This window comes from Balearica regulorum, chromosome 6 (genome assembly GCF_011004875.1).
Source record: "Balearica regulorum gibbericeps isolate bBalReg1 chromosome 6, bBalReg1.pri, whole genome shotgun sequence".
Lineage (NCBI taxonomy): Eukaryota > Metazoa > Chordata > Aves > Gruiformes > Gruidae > Balearica > Balearica regulorum.
This window is the reverse complement of record NC_046189.1, coordinates 35,990,429-36,009,844: the sequence shown is the minus strand read 5'-3', so window position 1 is coordinate 36,009,844 and position 19,416 is coordinate 35,990,429. Positions and strand designations below refer to the sequence as shown.

Genomic DNA, 19,416 nt, shown 5'->3' with positions numbered 1-19,416 from the left:
CTACTAAATTGATGATTTTGATTACGTTTCCATGATAAACAGCAGTACAGAACATGACTGATTTTATATGCTACTCTAAGATCCATATTTTCAACGTACAAATACTTACACCTGATACAAGCAGTACAGTTGCTATATTGGTCAACAGAGACTTGTTCACCAGCTCTGGCATAGATTCATGGCTTGGACACTAAAATCTGACATTTGTGGCTGAAAATTGCTTCTCTCTTAGAGTAAAATCAGGATTTTATGAACTACTCAATACTACTTTGTCTTTAGGCACCAGAAGGGTACTTTCTCAGCAGTTATTTCCATCTCACATAAAATTGATCTTGCTACCCTAATAGCACCTGAAATCCTAAAGAAAGGGACATAAACTCTTTTGAATTTAACAAAAATGTGTAGTAAAAAAGTTACACAAATGCTTACATTCTGTGATCATAGCGTATGTGATATTTTAACTTTCGCAGACATTGCAGCTATCAAAGGAATTTCAGGTCAGAACCTAGGATGATGGGACTGAACTAGGGTCAACAAGTCCCAACAAATCTGTCAAAGCACTCAATTGTTTAAAATTCTCTGTATTGGGAAATTGTTCCTAAAGCTTGTTCCTCTGTCAGTTAAAAACCTTTTCATGTTTTTACAATGTGTATTAAGCATATTATTATATCCAGTCATTTGTGTGCTAATACTGGCCCAAGTATTTCTTTTCCTTTTCAGGTGTCTACTATCCTGCTTCACTGTCCTTTTCAACATTCATTTTGTGAACTAAGGAAAAGAAGCTCTTTCAGTCTCCTCTCACAAGAGCAGCTTTCTATTCCACACTTCACCCCGATCATCGTTCTCTGCACCTATTCCATTTGAAATCATTTTTCTTGTTAAGAATTGTAAAAAATATTTCAGAATACACCTTTTCCAGTGCTCTGTATGGCAGCAGTAGTACGTCTTTCTCCCTTCAGTATACCCCACTTGATGCATTCAGTAAGCAAGGACATCCCTTTCTCAGCTGTATCTGAGAGATTCAGACTCATCCCACAAGTGGCTAATATAATTCTCCCTTCTGTCATGTCTGAGGATATCCCAGTTTCAACAGTGGCACCTCATTTTCCACTAGTAGTGAATTTCAGTAGCTTACTACTTTTTGTTCCAAAGCTAATGCAAAATAGTATGTGTGACTGATTCCAACACTGAAGCTTGAAGAGCTCTACTGGTTGCCTTCCTGCAGCCTACTATTTCCCTTTCAGTGTCATCATTGTTATTTCCCTTTATAAACTTCCTCATTCATATTAGATATAGTGTATTAATTCCCACAGACTCTTAACAAACTAAGCTCATAAACACTCAAATAGCATCATATGAAATGCTTTACTAAAGTCCAGACAAGTGGTATCTACTCTATTTCCTTTCCCTAGAAAACGAATTATCAATGAAAGCTATTAAGTAGTCCTGCTACAATATACCTTTATAAATTCAACTTTTTGCTCTATTTGCCATTTACTTCCACACCTTTAAATATTCTTCCCACCAAAGACTGTTCTAAACCTTTGCATGCTAGTAAGACAACTAAAGCACTAGTAGCCCATGTTATTCTTTCTAAACATAGGCCCTGCATTTCCCATTCAATAGTCACATGACTTTGTCCTGGGTTTGACAGATTTATTAAAACCCAACTGTTTCAAGACTTATCATTTAACACAGTTCTTTCAGAATTTGATGGAGCTGATACAGTTCTTCTGATGTGATCACATGGCACTTGTTGAACTTCGCTTCCAGATCCAGTAGAGCAGTTTCCATTTCTATATACTCATTCGTACTCATTCATATTGTCCTCTTATTCAACACCTCCAATGTTTTTGAAAAGTGAGGAAAATCTATAATTAGTTTCTCCCCTCAGCTGAATTACAGTGCTCCTTCAGCTAGCCTAAGAACCTTTGTAGATCTATATCAAAGCATCAGAGGAGGATTGACAGGCTATTTCATAGAAAATAAGTATTCCACTTTTCACTAAAATACATTTAGAAATCTTTCTAAGACTGCCTTGTAAGATAGGTGTTAAAAACAGATCAAGTCTCTTCTGATTCCTAACTGCATTTTGACAAATTTCAGGAATTGAATAGTCTCTTCACAAATTCAGCAAAATGTTACATATTTTGCATTGAACGTGATGCTAGAGTAAAGTGGTTTCTTGGTTTGGTTTCAGTTTTAAACCACACGACAATCAATCCTTCCCAAAAGACTTTATTTTGGTGGAATAATTGTTATCAAGCAACTTTGCTTTAACAACTTCTTTGCTTAGAAAAGAAGAGGGAATAAAAAACACAGCTTTCAAACCACAGAGCAACCGTTGAAAACTTAAAACCACAATACCCAAGAACAGACTGAGCCTATGATTACCTAACACAAAATGTGGTTTAAACTGGGCATCATACCAAGTTTTTCACAGAAACCCAAGGGGAAAATGGAGTATAAGTATCCATGGTTACAGTGACCCTTACTTGGCACCTGAAGAGATCTTTCTAGAAAAAGACAGGTAGAAACATTTATCAGGGTCCTCAGAAGTAGCAAGGCTTCTTCCTGTTTTTATAAGTTAAAAAAAAGATAAAATAGCACTTAGTACAGACTGTCCTGAACACAGACTGTAACCTAGAAATATTTTTAGAATTCCCCTCTTGTATGTTTTTCACAATATTCACTCAGTACTGAAAAATAACCTCAGAAATATAGAACTATCTACTTAAAATAATGGCAAATACCTAGAATAAGAAACTCATTTATTAAATGAGTGTTTGAGGACTGAAGTCTTTCTTCCCATGTTCAGTTGCACTGAACTCATGAATGAAGGAACAGGATCTTAGACTACAATTTTGAATGGAAAAATTTGAAGTGTAGATTAAGCTGAATTGGAACCATCACTGCTAAGTATTGAAGCTTCTACACTCCTTGACTTCTGTTCAGCTATACCTTGGAGGGTAATGATATAGCTAAACACAGATGACAGTTTGCTTCAATGGCATTTTTTCTTACTTCTCCACTGACACTTACTCACCTGTTCTCTGTTTATATGTACGTTTGGGGAAGGTTTTTTTAAATGTACACTGATGCATAACTAGGTATACTGAAGCATGAACAAACATGCACACATGGAACAAATATTCGTGACAACTAATTTTCTCGATGCATCTCCTATGTGTGCAGTAATGTGGTGAGACAGTGAAAAAAAGAGAGCTGAACTCAGTTTGGATTGAAAGTTCCTCCCTCCCCGGCCGGGAGGAACACAGCTATTTCACATTAAGGCCACATGTACAAGCCAAATGCAGTCCTCCTTGTGAAAAAGGAAAAGGCAGGAAGAGATTTTTAATACCCTTTACTTTCTAGGATGGTCATCTATTTTTTATGCTCCTTAAGGATTCTGTCTCACCTTCTCTTGTAGAGGGGAGGGCTCCACAGTTCCTTATAACAGACTGTTGCTGAATCACCCAACTGTATAGACCTGATCTGGATCAGGCATTAGCACGCTATCGCTTTTCTGTTCAAATCAGCCAAAGCCCATGCCATGATGTTTGTAAAGTCTTTGTTCCAGCCATTATCGAAATTATGTGGATGATGCTTTGTTCAGCATACAGTTTGCCCAAAGTTCCCTGTTCCACTTTCTAAAAATGAATTTGAACCAGCAAGATGAAAGTTTAGCAAGTTCAGTTGTAAGAGATTAGCTCTTTATATCATGTGGCTGGAGCACTCTGTGAAGTAAGAGATACCCTGAAAATTGTATTTACCTCCCCATTAAATCAGAAACAGAGGTTCAACATCCAAATTATTTCTTCAAGCAGTTCTCCTGCTTTCATAGAGGTTGGTCACCTAATGACTGAGAAGAAACCATATTGTGTGACCTCAGTGATTATTTACAAAGATTAGGCCCCAAATCCTACCTACCAAATTTTCAAAACAGCAAGAGCAAATATCACTATTCATAACCAATCAGCTCAAAACAATAAGTGTATAATATCATACTCATTTCACTGGCAATTAATGAACAGAGAAAGGAAGGAACCTGCCATAAATATTCCTACAGCTCTCTATCTACATCCTTATATTTGACTACAAATAAATGGATATAGCAGGCTGTATATGTGTATTTACTCATGGTATTTAAGCAAGTACTGTATATAGAGGGCTTGGCTGCAGCACTGAAAATCTGGTAACATTTAATGGAGATTTTTTTGGTTGTTTTAGAAATGTTGGGTCATGTTTTCAATGACTTCAAACTGATGGACAGTTACAGAGTAAATGCGATCAATTATATTGCCAAAGAAAGAAACGATGAATTTAGGTGATCTCCCTACTTGCTGAACAACAGATTCAGTCACCAGTTTTGAGAGGAAGCACAGACAGGAGCAATCTCTGGCATGCAGATGCAAAAACAAGTATCCAAGCTGAGGTTCAGCACTCATATATACAGACTGTACTTCAAAGCTGTTGCAATAAAACTAAAACATTTGTGAGCTTCAGACTGCTAAACTGAGCTAAACAGGAAGAGTTGTTGCTCCTGCTCTGCTTTCAGTGCCACTTTTTAGACACAAAACAAGTGGGCAAATGAACTGAAAAAATTACTTCAGCAAGCTCAGAAGCTCACAACACATGAAAAATCAATACCTACTACCGCATCTAAAGAAAGAAATTAGAAGAAATGTGTGAAAATGATAAAGAAAACATGGCACATGCTAGCATACTTTGTTACATCCCAAGTACACAGTTCCACAAACACCATTTCAACAAAAGATTGACCAAAAACTGTCAGGGCGGAAACACATCATCAAAATGCTATTTCCACTGTGTAGAGCAAATGGGCTTAATGTACGTAAATACAAGTGGATGTATTTTGATCCAGGTAACTCTGGGCACTGCTAATAGCAGAGGAATGAGGACATGGTCTGATGGACTTACTTTGAGTCATAGAATAATTCAGGTTGGAAGGAACCTCTGGATTCAAAGCTAGATCAGGTCGCTCAGGGCCCTGTTCAATTAGTCTCCAGGTAGCTATGTTCTGTTTACACTGGTAGGAGAAGCAATGCACAGTCCCAGATATAACCATAACTCTAAAGCTATGTACTAAGAAATCATGAAATTGTGAAAATGCACACATGTATACATGAATATCTGAACTAGATTTTCTAATTTTATCCATATGCTCTTAAGACAGGAATATAGCATGCTTTTAATATGGGTGCAGAGAAGCAAATCCTATCCTTAGTAATCCAAGCTGAACTGCAAGCAAGTTTCTAATGGAATTTTACAGCATAAAAGAACATCGTAAAAAACCACATCTCATAGCTAAGCAGAAATCTATCTGAATGCTATGAAAGCCAAAATCCTACCTGGCTATAGTAAAGAAATTACTCATGATATGATGAGGTAGCTTTTACTTTGTTTTCGTAATTCTGATCTGACCAAAATTCTGGAAAAAACCCACTTCAACGTGTCTCCAGAAGTGTTCTGCTATATAATCATCAAACATAAAACCTTCAGCTTCAGTGATATGCAAATGAAGACTTGTTTGTTAAAAGGATTAACAAAGTTGTTCAAAGCATCTTTTTAGTCTACTCTGCTTCCAAACAAACAATAAACTGTCCGCATGCAGTGAGATTTGCTAACCCATAAACATAGCCAAATGGAGGAAGAAGATCAGAACCTTAATGAGTTTGGTCCCCTTTGAATTTTAGCTGATCAGTGTCACCAATAATTTCAACAAGCTCTAAAATAAGCATTTTGTGTCTTCAAAGTGCCTTGCAAACATCAACCAATTAATCCCTATGACTCTCCTCTGAGGTAGGTAAGTAGGTATTGTTATCCCCATTTTACAGTTGGGTGAACACAGTCAGAAGGGTTAAGTGATTTGCCGCAGGCCACAGATGGAGGTGGGATTAAAACACAAGAGTGACTATGACTCCTTTTAGAGGACAGCACTTTTTTTTCCTGCTGACTTTTCTGTGCTGACTTCAGACATCCTGGCCTCATGGCAATACTTAAAGGAAACAAAATAAATTCTCTTTATTAAAAGCAAGGAACCATAAAGAAATCTCTCTTTTATGCCAGTGTTGATAACATTTTTGTTGCCTTATACTGATGTAAGACTTTTCCTTTAATTTTGTTCTGATATTCAAGTACCATTCCTTTCATACAGGGACTTATTCCTGTAGTAATGCAACATACTACCAATTGAAAGAGATATCCTGCTCCTTTGCAGATTTTATTTTGTCTTTCTCCTTTGAAATCAGTAAATTTAGGTGGCACCCTGCCCATAAGGTGGGCAGACGCTCTCCTTCCAGGACCAGGGTAACAGTTGGCAGGCTTCTTCCACTGCAGCACAGGCAGAAAGAAATGGAGACAGGGAGCTTTGAGAACCAAGAGCAAAGAAAGCCATTAACTGAAACCCAACTCCAGCAAACCGCTTGTAACCATTCTAACAGGCGTAAGATTGATACCTTTCCCACTTCAACAGGAGGATCAGATGGAAAAAGCAGTGTATATCCTTTTCCTCTCTATATATACAACTTCAAGCCACTTGAAGACCCATTTGTCATGAAGTCAATCCAGCGTATGGTAATAAACATTTGAGTTTTATAAGGAAACCGCCTTTCATCTAGTGGCCAACAAGTCCACAACATCAGTTCCCTGGAGTATTATTTAGAATAGAACAATCTACAACTCAAACCTAATGTCTCACAAAGCCTGAGCATATTTTCTGTTATTTTTTCAGATGACATTCCCCCCACTTTCAAAAGTCTTCCAGTACAGGAATTGACATGTACAGAGAAAATCAGTGAATATTTGAAAATTATTCATTCTCAACTATATAGTACAGTAATTTTAGACATGTTGCTGGTTATGTATTTTTAAGACATAATCATCTATATGTCCTGAAAGGAGAGCTCCATTAAGGCTACAAAATAAGGAATAGTTTATTAATACACCATTGTAATTATTACACTACAGTGGTATTCATATATTATCACTGTAAGGATTATAGCTCCTTTGTGTTAGGTGTCATCCACAGACAATGGTGTCATCAACCTTTTATTAGCGGGAAGTTTACGTTGTTAAAGACAGTTGTGAAACCTTCAAATCAAGTAAGTAATTTAAAATAGTTGAATAAAATGCAATTTATTTTTCTATTTCTGTGGATATTGAATCAAAAGGATATTTTATCCATTAGAAAAGTTTATTAGAAACTATTTTGCTCTTGCATGACCATCACTGATGTCTCTTTTTAGAAGACAAAAAAATATGTTAATGATTCACAACCTGAGGAATTGCATTTTTAGCCTAACAATGTAAGAATGTAGGATTTTGAATCTCAGGGGGCACATTTTCAGTAATAAATGTATTACATTGGTTTGGAAGGGTCTGATTTTCACAATAATTCTGTGACCAGAAAAACATGTTATGCAAAACATAAGCTTGGAAATTGCTATTTGCTAGCTCTGTCTTCAGAAGATTTGTCGCTAACTCTGATTTACATGCTCTGCAGAAACAGCTCCCTTCTTTTATCACATTGGAAATCATTAACTTGCCCTCCATGGTCCTCTGTGCAACAAAGGAAGTTTGGAAGTTTTCACATAGGTTTTCTGATAGGAGAAACAAAAGAGATCGTAGATTATAAAACAGCAGTGTGAATGATAGTTTTAGAGGACCTTCATCCAAACACATCTTTCAGTGACGTCTCATCAGATAGGGTATCAGTCCCCACATTTCCCACCACTTGGCACTACCACGCTTCAGGGCTAATCCGTGGAACTAGATCATCCCTCAGTTCCGAATTTCTTATGTTATCTATGAACACAAATAACTAAGTCATTGTCCCATATCCCATTAATTAACAAAATCAGTTTTCCTGTAATACACTTTGCTGTTACAGATCTATCTGCACAGAAAAATGGAGGTGTGATAACACTTGCCTACCTGGGCTGTAATTACACTTGCAGTTCCGTGCATCAATACCCCACATGTCAATGCACTCCATGCTATCCACCCCAATAAATAACCCAACAACTCTCCAACTTGTCAAATAGCTTGAGACTTCATGTACACATATATATTTTTTTGCTCATCTGCAACCATTGCCACAAGCCACCTGCACTACAAGCATATTTTAATGTCCTGCACTGCATAGATAGAGAAGGAGCAGTGTTTAATCTTCTATGCCCCTCTGAGATAAGAATATGTTCTCCATAAAAATACATCTGTCACCCACATGACTTTCTGGCAAGGTAGGATCTAATTTTTCCTAAAAGTTCATCTCCCCTATATGCAGCTCCCTGTCCTGATTAGTTTTTTAGCACCTGTTCAATATGCCTATTTCTGAAAATCTGGTTCACGTGTTTGCAAGGTCAGTAGTCTGGAGAGCCTTTCAAGCAGCATACCCTTGCTGAAAACTGCACAGCAATTGCTGGTGCCAAGAGCTGGGCATCGTCCATAAGAGAAAAAGTGAAAGATTATTATATCGACATGATCCTACTTATCCATACATAAAAATCCCTCATCCGCTCATTTGTCCACCTAGTCATCTAAAGCTGGGCTGCAGATTACTTGGGGCATGTATTTTTCCTATTTGTATGTCTAGAAAGTAGTGAACACATCACAGGTTCTATGGAAAACAAGGGGAAAATAGCAAGAATCATAATTTTATCACACTTGTTTTTAAAGAAGTTCAGCAGAGTAGAACTATGGTAATGTAAGACTAGGATTAGTATCTAAAAATGGGGATTCAGTAGAAGATTTTTTATTTCTATAGAATTCTAGCGTGATATCCATCTCAATTTTTTCTGGATATAAACTCAAAGTAGATATTGAATTTTCTGAAGACTGTTAATTCCTGAGTTATAATCAATTACAGTTTACTTTTAATGCAATTTGTACACGATATTCCAGACCTGCTAACAAAATATCAATTACTATCACATTATGTATTTAAAGTACATACATAATCACATTATAGGTCATACCTTACATGTTTTTAACACAAAGAAAGATAATAACTGTTATTAATCATAACCAAACTCATACTCACTGTAATGCATAAGAAGGAGTTCTGGAGCTTTTAGTAGAAGAGTAAGAGAGTGACTCTTCTCAAATACCTGGAAATAATCTTTGCATCTAAAACTGGTGGCTAACTCAGAGCATGTAAACTGGTAATAGGGGCATTTAAGAATAAAACCTTTGTCAAACTTTCATTTTATTCATCCCTTGTGGCTGCCAGGGTAATTTGAGCATATTGTTATTACATAAAGAATGCCCCTCTCCCTTCTTCTTCTTTCCACTCCAAATTCCAACTGTAAAGAGCAAATCCATAAAATGGAATCATTTATTCCCAATGTAGTTACTCACTATGATGCGAGTTGTGAAATTGGGGGGGGGGGAGCAACACACTATTCTAATCAAAATCTTTTCTACAAATTAGTTTACCTGCATGAATATCAACAGTACTGAGACACCAGAGACAACTGTCAAGAAAATCCATGATTCTGTTTTATTTTTCTTTATACTTGTGTTTGTTTTCCCTTGCAAACCTGTTTTATGATTGCTATTTATATCCTACATCTACAATTTCAGGTTTTTCTCTTTTAATTATCCAACTACTGTAAACAGATCATTACTAAAGATATTCACCCTTCACATTTAAAAAACTAATTTACCAAGCTTAAGGAGAAAGACGAGACATGTTCCTGATATTAGTGGCCAAATAAAGAACTCACTGTTTGCTATTTTTAGATGACAAGATATTGAGCATGCAAATCCATGGCTGGCAGCACCATGATTTTGGCAATGTTGTATTTTCATCCTGATTTCTATTGTTTCCTTAACGCTTACATTTCTTGTAACTTTCTAAAGCTTTTTGGAACAATGAACCATGATAGTATCTCAGACCTGCAGCTTCTCACCCAAAACCACAGACACCAGAAGAGTTCAGTGGGTAACCTGCAGCCCACTCGCCTTGCAGCCCCTGAAAGGTCTGCAGAACCTCTCATCCCTCAGTAAGGACTATCCCCCTACTTTCTGCCTCTCCCAATACTCTTCAGCGGGGAAGACAGACAACTGTGAGGACTGAGCTGACTATACTTTGAACGGTATTGCAGGACCTCTCGTCTTCCTCCTCTATCACAATTCCTGGACCAGTGACTTCACCCGGAGTTCGCCTGGGGTACCCATGGCAACACACTTCAAAGAATTTTTTTGAGGGGAAATTCAAAAACCCGCTTGTATGAACACATCAATCAGACGGTGGCAAATGCCCCTGCGAGGAGCAACGCCCCCGCGGGCACTTGGGGCAAATGCAGTTCCCATGGCCCGGCGCTGCAGACAAAGAGCGGCCCGAGGCGGCCGCCCGGAGCCCGGGAGCGCGGTGACACCCGCGGGGAGGAGCCAGACGCGGGCTGCCCCCGGGGCGGGGGGGGAAACAGCAGGGGAACTTATAAGAGCCGCGTCCCGCCAGAAGAGCCGGGGCGTGTGTTTGGTACAGCTGCGAGTCACGGCGCTCGGAGAGGCGCGGCGGCAACAACTCGAGAGCCCAGAACCGTTAGATGGCTCAGAGCATGGACAACAGCCTCGACAGCCTGGATGTAAGTGCCGGGGGTTGAGCCTGCCGGCGGGGCGGCGCTGGCTGCTCGACGCCGCTGCTCCTCGGCAGCGGGGCGACAGCCCTCGGTCCCCGCCGCTCTCGCCCATGTGCGTGGTGTTTGCAAAGGTGCCCTCGGCGGAGACTGGGGGCGTCGGCGGGCGGGGGTCGCCCCGAGCCGTGCGAGGAGCGGGGCCGGGGGCAAAGCGGGGGGCGCGGAGCCGGGCGCCGCGCCGCCTCCTGCTTCCCAGCCCGCGTAACTGCGAGGGTCCGCGGGGTGCAAACGGGCCGGGCTCGGTCCTGACCTCTTGCCGCTGCTGCGTCTGGCTACAGCGCTTTGGACCCTGCTACAGCTGCAGCCACTGCTGGACTCCCGCTTCTTTCCTCGGGCTTTGCTTGCTTGGCCGTCAGTTGCAGTGACATGTGGCGCCTTTTGTGGGCTGAAAAACACCGGTAGAACAGTTACAGCCACAGGAATGATGAGGGGGGGAAGCAAGCGAGGAAGTTGGGAGTGATCTGACTCCAGGGAATGGCATCACTCTGTCACGGTGCTTGCCCTAACCTCGGGCTGCCGGTCTGCCGGAGCGCGGGGACCGCCGCGCCACCTCCGCCCCCGCGCACGGTGGGGCCGGGAGCGGCGGCAGCGTCCGGCCGTCCCCTCCGGCCGAAACGCGGCGGCGTCCCGATCTTCCGGAGGCCGCTCTTCTATCACGGGGTTTTGAGAGCAGTTAGGTCCAAAACGGACGTCTCTGGCAAGTTCTAACTTTAATCCGCACTTAATGCCCGCGTGGAGCTGGTGCATCCGTGTGTGAAGTGCCGCGGGATGCTCGGGGCGCATCCCGCCCGGAGGTCAGGGCTAAATGGTATACAGGGCAGGAAAACTAAAATCTCAAAACCTGAGGAATTGTACATAACCAGGTGGCACTCGCCCGCCTGCATAGCTTTTCAGCGCCGTGGCCAAAACCGTTGGTGGTTTCCTGGTGCGCTTTCATACCCTCACCAGAATTTCGCTTCCTTTTTCCACTGCTGTACTTAGTACAGCCGTCTGGCTCCAGCCCAGCACTGCCAGCTTCACCCCCACAGCCGCGAAGGGTGGGGAAGAAAGGGAGGGGAACGTGGCTGGTCGTAATGACCTGCCACGGGGTTTGAGTTCCCCTGCTTAAGAGGTGACCTGACCCTCTTCCTTTCTCTTCTTTATGGGCTTTGGGTTTGGTGGGGGTTTTTTTCTTATATGTGCAGCTGTCAGTTGCTTCTCAGCAGGGAATTATTGGTATTATTTATCCTTCATTACATCAGCCAATGGTACCTTCTCTATTTCTCCTTGACCCCATCCCCTTAATGAGAAGGGACTTTGGAGCAGAAGCATTTCTGTCTAAGTAATTTTTTTTATAGCTTTCTGTTCCAAGAGTTGAAAGTCCTGGGTAATATTCTGTGCAGACTAACCTCGTGCTGGGCTCTTCCATTTGTAGTATGCATCTGATTAGAGCACTGAAGTGTCTAGAACCAATGATACTTCTGGGAGTAGCCATTATCTTTTCCCTTTCATCCCCTGTCCTTAGTTACAAGATCTCAGTCCTTAGAGAAAGAGAAAGGAAGTTCTTTAACTTGTTCTTATTTGCTGTATATTTTTTTATATATATATATGTATTTTAAAATTGTGGGTTTTGGTCTGGTCTCCAAAAAGTTTGCCTGTTCATGATGATGGACACTGTTCAGGCTACTCTTAACGTACTGCCATGTAGATTCAGCTTTTGCAGAGGGACTAACATCTAATTATTTTTTTTTTCCCTAGCTGTCCTCTGGGTTAATCATTGAATTTTCTGATAATGGCACGGATGAGAGTGGTTCAGGTGACTATGGAGACTACGGAGAGCCATGCTTTCAGCATGAGAATGCCGATTTCAACCGGATCTTCTTGCCAACAATCTACTCCATCATCTTCCTAACAGGAATAATCGGCAACGGATTGGTTATTGTTGTTATGGGCTACCAGAAGAAACAAAGAAGCATGACTGATAAATACAGGCTGCACCTCTCTGTGGCTGACCTCCTTTTCGTCATCACCTTGCCATTCTGGTCAGTGGATGCGGCCATAAGCTGGTACTTTGGGAACATTCTGTGTAAGGCAGTTCATGTCATTTACACAGTCAACCTGTATAGCAGTGTCTTGATTTTGGCCTTTATAAGTCTAGATCGTTACCTGGCAATAGTTCATGCTACCAACAGCCAGCGACCACGAAAGCTGTTGGCTGAGAAGGTGGTGTATATAGGCGTGTGGCTCCCAGCTGTGCTTCTGACAGTGCCTGATATAATTTTTGCCAGTACTAGTGAAGTAGAAGGAAAGTATCTGTGTGATCGCATGTACCCTCATGAAAACTGGCTGATTTCTTTCAGATTTCAGCATATCTTGGTAGGACTTGTCTTGCCTGGTCTAATAATCCTGACTTGCTACTGTATTATAATATCTAAGCTGTCACATTCAAAAGGCCATCAGAAGCGCAAAGCCTTGAAGACAACGGTTATCCTCATCCTCGCCTTCTTTGCCTGCTGGCTGCCATATTATATCGGTATCAGCATCGACACATTCATCTTGCTAGGAGTCATCAGGCATCGTTGCAGCTTGGAGACAATAGTGCATAAATGGATCTCCATTACCGAAGCCCTGGCATTCTTCCACTGTTGTCTGAATCCAATTCTGTATGCCTTCCTGGGTGCCAAATTCAAAACATCAGCACAAAATGCCTTGACATCAGTTAGCAGAGGATCAAGCCTGAAGATCCTTTCAAAAAGCAAACGTGGGGGACATTCTTCTGTTTCTACAGAGTCCGAGTCTTCAAGTTTCCATTCCAGCTAACGCTGCTCCTTGCCATCATTTTATAAGCAGACATTTTAAAGTTGCGCAAGATTTCAGAAAAACAAGACTGACCATTTTGTACAGATTTATTTACAGTTGGAATTTTATATTGTTTCTTTTAGTCTCTGTGAAGTTTAATTGACTTATTTATATAAAAAAACTTTCGTATTGATGGCAAACTGTCTAGGCAGGTCCTGTGGACAAGTGGTTAGTTCACAAAAGTTTTAGTGCTTGTCTGTATGTATAGATACGTGAACTAAACACTTCTGGATTGTAGCAAGTGACTGTTAAAAGTTTAGAAAATATTTCTCTGTTGTTTATATGTAAATGTTTTCAGTGTTGCTGTTAAATTCTTAAAAATTTTGACTGGAGATTTTTACCTTACTACAAGATGTTTGGTTTACAATAGCTTAACTCTGCTGTAGAAATGGCACTTATAACCAAAGCCTCCTCTGTTACATCCTAGGGTTTTTTTCCCTATTCTCAGTAATTGATGGTTTGCAAAATTTTCTGTTCAAGGTAAATAAAAGTATATGACAAAAAGTTACTTTGAGTGGTATTTTTATTTCTGGTTAAATGTTTTTCTCAATGCTTTTATTTCCAATTCTCAATACACAATGATTTCTTTGAAAATTGCCTGGTTCTTGTATGAAAAGTAGGAACATGAGCTGCAGTACATACTGATTATTCAGTTGACACCTGTGAGTTCTAAGTCATTTGGTTTTTTTTCACCAGAATACATTTACTCCAGTTAAGATCTTTGGAATGACTTAAAGTATCACTTTAAACAAATAACTTTTTGAGGGCAAAATATCTACGAATGAAAACCAATCGATTGAAGCAATCACTTAAGTTTACAGCCTCTTAGGAGTCAAACTAAGATAACTACATGTGACTAACCTTTATGCCATGCATATAAAGTCAATCCTACATTTCTTCTGCCTTTTGCTGTTCTTCTAAGTTTAGTTTCACATGTTAATAGCAATCAAAAGTAGTTTGATCAAAGGCATTTTGCTATTTGACATTGCATTTGGACTAGAAATAAAGTTATTGGTGTATCTCCTGTGGAAGGCAAGTGTTTCTTCTCTATGGAGCTTTCCCTATTCTGTCTACATACAAATTTTCTTAATATAATAATATAATCTTAACATTCTGTTACTGATCTATAAATAATTAACAGTTTGGAAGTAAAAAAACCCAACCCACCAACCAAAAAACCCCCCAAAACCAACAACAATACCTACTAGGCACACAGAAGTGAAATAAGAAACATGGATATTGCAATGATATTACCCAGAAAGAATGTTTTTTCACAAGCACAGCATCCTAGTGATTTTGTGAAGCATGTACCACTATGCTAAACTATATATTAAATTGCATGTTTTATTTTACGTATTTTCATAAATACAAGACATTTCTGTTTTTAGCTTCCCTCCTCTCCAGTCAGGAGGCTGCAACCTTGGCTGCATCCTGCACACTTTTTCCTTTGCAATGACAGTAGTAGTCATCTGATTCTATGTTGAGCTGATTCAGTTTGCTGAACCAGCACAAAACTTAACCTGGCAGGGGGAAAAAAAATTTCCAGCAATTTAGTGAATTGAATGAGCTCAATGAGAAATCCAACAAGCACCATGAAAGTGCAAGACCCTGTAACCTGGAGCCAGGCACAGGGAGAGAAAAGTGAAATAAAAGGAAGAGGAAGCAGGTCTCTCTTTTAGATCAGTTAACTCTAATGTATATCTTCACTCAACATAACATAAATTAACAAGAGAAAAGATGCATTCTCAAGAAACAAAATGTTTCACTTCCATCAAGGTGTTCCTTGTTAACAGAGTTGAGAAATGAGGAAAACGTGGTATAGGAGCAGAACTTCTTAAATGGTTTATTTTTGTTGTTTCTTTGTGTGTTTTCTTAATTTAGTGAGGACTTCCCCATGAAGAATTTGTTGTTCTAAATGATTCTGATTTCCACCCCAGCCCAATCAATCACTGTGATTTAATTGCACTTATAAAATACTTATTGGCTGTCAACACACTGCTGCTTATTTGTTGAGGAAATGTCTAGAGCCCTCTAACATTAACTTAGGTTATTCCCATTATACTTCAGTCAACCGTTACCTCAGAATTAGCAGTAAAGAGGGTGCAAGGCAGAATAAACTCAGCAGTCCATGTGACTGCCAAAGACCACTAAAAGGACATTAAACAAACAACAGAAAGCATTTGTGTAGAAAATAATTTAGCAAAATTAAAACAGCCCATGCCCCAGAGGGATGAGACCTACATTAGTTTTATAAAACTGCCATTGTTTTCAGTACAATGAGTGAAACTGGACAAAAGAACATCTTTAAAAGGAGTTGCAAGATCATTGAGGTTTTGCCTCAGCAAGCAAAATGAGTCAAAAGCTTCATGTATTTATTTTTAAATAACTTTATATATCTAAAAATATGAATATAACATGTACTTATACTGTTTACAGAGCAAATATTTACGAATTGAATGAAGTTGTCATGAGGAAACAGTAAGAAATTATGAATCCAGTTCTGTCTTTTTACCTCTGAGTAAGTCAGAGCAAATCAGGCAAATCTCTCTGAAAGCCACTGAGCTATTTCAAATGTACCATGTTGGTAAAAAATATGAATTTATTCCTTTTCAAAAGAAAATAATGTTTAAGCTGATTTTTGTTGAGGCTGTGACTTTTTTACATCTTTGTGAACAAAAGTAGTCCCAGTAAATGCATTTCTCAAAGTTTAAATTCAGTGACAAAAGTGAATAGACCTAATTTTGTAATTTATACATTGGACAAGTCCACATACATCAAGAACGTTCCAAAGTTTTCAAAGGGACTTTCCAAGTCTTTTTTTCCAAAGTATTCCTCTCTAGTATACAGAATAATCATAACAACATTCTTCAAGATATACACAATGCATAGTCTCAGCGTTTTCTTGATGTCATAAAATAATAGCCATGCCCAAGTAATTTTAAATATGCAACTCAGGATACAGAACAGAAAACAAATGTGGGTACGGGCGAGTATTGGTTACAAACCAGTTAAAACTGTTACATGGCAATTTAAAAGATTTATAGTGTATTTGCAAAGAGATTAAATACATTATAATGAATTTACAAAGACATTCCACAGAATTCAGGCACGAAGTATTTTGCCATGGTTGTTATAATGTGCTAACAGCAATGCTGGACTAAAACACGGATATTCACCTAATACTATAATGCACGCATTTTGAATGCTTAAGATTAGTTAGAAATCCTTTGGATCATGCAAGGCTAAACCAAGAGCAGAACATGTACATGGACTCACTTTTGCTTCCTCTGAAATGCTGTTTGGAAGTAAAGTTAGAATACTTAAAGCAGTGGGATAAAATTACGCTATAATCCATTATTTGTATGGTAAATTTTTACTCTGTCTAATCAGATTGTACAGAGTCCACGTTAGAGGAGCATATGAAAAGACAAGTGGCGGTAGTGAGGGTGTCAGAGCTAATATATGCAGGCTACAGAGGGCAATGAGTAAGGTGGAGTTTCTCGCGTCTTCTTGGCTAGTCTTATGACACAATCATTATACAAGGGGCTCAACTTCTATGCATATACATAAATCAAAACAAAATCACCACGAAAATAAAAAGGAAGTAGCAGTAATAACATGGAGCCATTCATACAAATGAATGGTTTATCTTGTGATGTTGAGCTCTAGTTGGACAATGTACAAAGTGACCACCTCTAGATGTTTGGTTGAAAAGGCCATTTTTTATATTGTTTGGGAAAGGAAACAGCATGACGAGGAAGTACTTCCTTGATCCAGGCATGCCTCCAAAATCCCCTAACAATGGAGTATTCTCATATTCTCATAGTGCTGAAACTTAGGAAACACTTAAGCAGATAGGGCACCAGAGTTTTTGCTCAAAGGATGCCACTCCCTCGCTTTATGTTTTGAAAGAGCTATACAGACCCTTTTTCACAGCCATAAATCACATGTCAATTGAAATCACATGAGCAATGGGATTATTTTTTATAAAGAAGGCACAGATTTCTTAAAACCTTTTATCTTTATGCAACAAATTTTCTGTCACTCTTTTTTCTTTGAAAATCTTTAATCTTTAACAGGATTAAGTTTAATGATCAATGTTTAATATCATCTCTGTTATTACCTTCCCACCATTTTAGTTCTAACAGGACATAGAATAAAACAATGATATGGTTACTGGTTTTGAAAGTATATTTTAATAGCAGTTGATTATAAGCATACTTTGCGTTTATTTATATATATATTAACATAAATATATCTACATCTGTAACCATGTAGATTATAAGCATTATTTTCAATTGTTGATACAAGTGATTCAGGCTTCAGCACAGCTACTACTGCCTTCAGAGGAGTCAGGATTCATTACAGATGTAGTAGCTATTGATTAACATTACTATTTTCTTAAAAGGACAGGCAGCTTCAGTGACAAACCCCCACTGAATTCAGAGAGAGCAGGGTACCTAAAGAATTGTGCTCCCTAAAGTGTACAACCGTATAGCCCAAAGCAATTACAAAACAAAGATTACGAGTTCCTCTGATTTCAGCTGCTGTCAGAGATCTACAAGAAATTAAATCTTTCAGTATGGAGCAGGTGGAATTGTTCTGATGAACATAAGAGAAATAAATTTTCAGCAAAATGGTTTTCTCTTACTGAAACGCAAGCTTTGCATACCCAGCTATCAACAGTCTGACAGTAATTTGTCTTCAATGGCATAGTTTGAAACAAATAGGTCAACATTTTAAATATCCTTATCTTTAGGAATTCACACCAGGAACAGAGTGTCACCACACAAACATGTCAAACTAAGTAGAAATTATGAGGAACTTTTGAGGGGTCACATCATTGTGAAGAGTTCTTTGGCTTCTGTTTTGTTTTGGGTTGGGGTTTTTTGCTGTTGATGCTGCCTTTTGTTTACTATTCTTTTCTCACAGCTTCTATTCTACTTGTCTTTTCCTTTAAAAATATACCTTTATATAATTTTTAATGGCTCTGTTCTGTTACAACTACACACAATATTCTGGACAAGTAAGAAAAAGTAAAGAGAGACCGTTCAAATAAAAAAGTCTTCACAACAGTTTCTGTGTCTTCTCATGTGCATTTCCCTTCCAACATCTGCTTTTCTTTAGCCAAAAGATAAATTACTTCTATATCATATGAAAAGTTTAAACTCAAAGGTTGGTTTTATTATCAAGTTTCTTATAGTGCAATCACAGCACACATTTGTTTATTATTTTCTTGGTTCTTTCCTATTTAGCACTCGATAATCGGGCAGATCTCCCAAAGAGAGGTCTGGATAAGAAAGGCTGAGGGGACCTGCTGGTCGGTGTCATGACTGATGCCAACACAGCTACAGGAACACAGGCTGTCCATAAATTGCTCTCACTACTGATGCACTCCACAAGGCTACAGTAACACCAGACAGCAACAATTACCACTGGTAATATTCCTAATGTGTCACCTTGCCAAAGGTGAGCATGACACTCCTCAACAGACGTAATACAAAATAATCCTGAATAATTCCAGTACAACATCTTTCTTTAACTCTCCTTTCACAACTACTCAGCCCTTTATTGGACATCCCACCTGACACATTTCTTATCGTTACTCCTTTTCAATACTGCCCTCTCTTAGGCTAATATTTGCTTTCTTTTCCTTGGGGAAAATATCTAATATTTAAAATATCTTTAAAAATACTCATTCTGCCAGGTCTGTCTACATGAGTTCACCAAAGAGAAATGTTGGTGTGCTCAACAGTGGAAGACCAAACTGGGACCTCAGTTTGCACAGATCAACTCCACCTCTAAAATCTGTGGAAAGTAAGAGAATAATTCTGGTTTTGTATTTTGTTTGTTTGTTTTTGTATTTTTGAATGTGACAGCAATAGATGTATCTTGTCAATAGTAGGTTCATTGC

The 19,416-nt window shown here is 39.1% G+C and overlaps 1 protein-coding gene and 1 long non-coding RNA gene across 4 annotated transcripts in view; one reads left to right on the top strand and one right to left on the bottom strand.

Moving 5' to 3' along the window:
* The window catches only part of LOC142602389 (uncharacterized), a 171,669-nt gene that overhangs the window by 114,380 nt on the left and 37,873 nt on the right, over positions 1–19,416 (bottom strand). The gene's annotated exons all lie outside the window — the stretch shown is intronic.
* Positions 10,494–14,006, top strand: CXCR4 (C-X-C motif chemokine receptor 4). Its single transcript, XM_075757226.1, has 2 exons — positions 10,494–10,613; positions 12,402–14,006. The coding sequence occupies exons 1-2, from the start codon at positions 10,575–10,577 to the stop codon at positions 13,461–13,463; spliced, it is 1,101 nt and encodes a 366-aa protein (XP_075613341.1). The 5' UTR covers positions 10,494–10,574; the 3' UTR covers positions 13,464–14,006.

Bases quoted from the DNA above. Each gene is read 5' to 3' on its own strand.
- CXCR4 (XM_075757226.1), top strand. From the start codon at position 10,575: ATGGCTCAGAGCATGGACAACAGCCTCGACAGCCTGGAT. The intron at 10,614-12,401 runs GTAAGTGCCGGG...TTTTTTCCCTAG, and splicing joins ACAGCCTCGACAGCCTGGAT to CTGTCCTCTGGGTTAATCAT.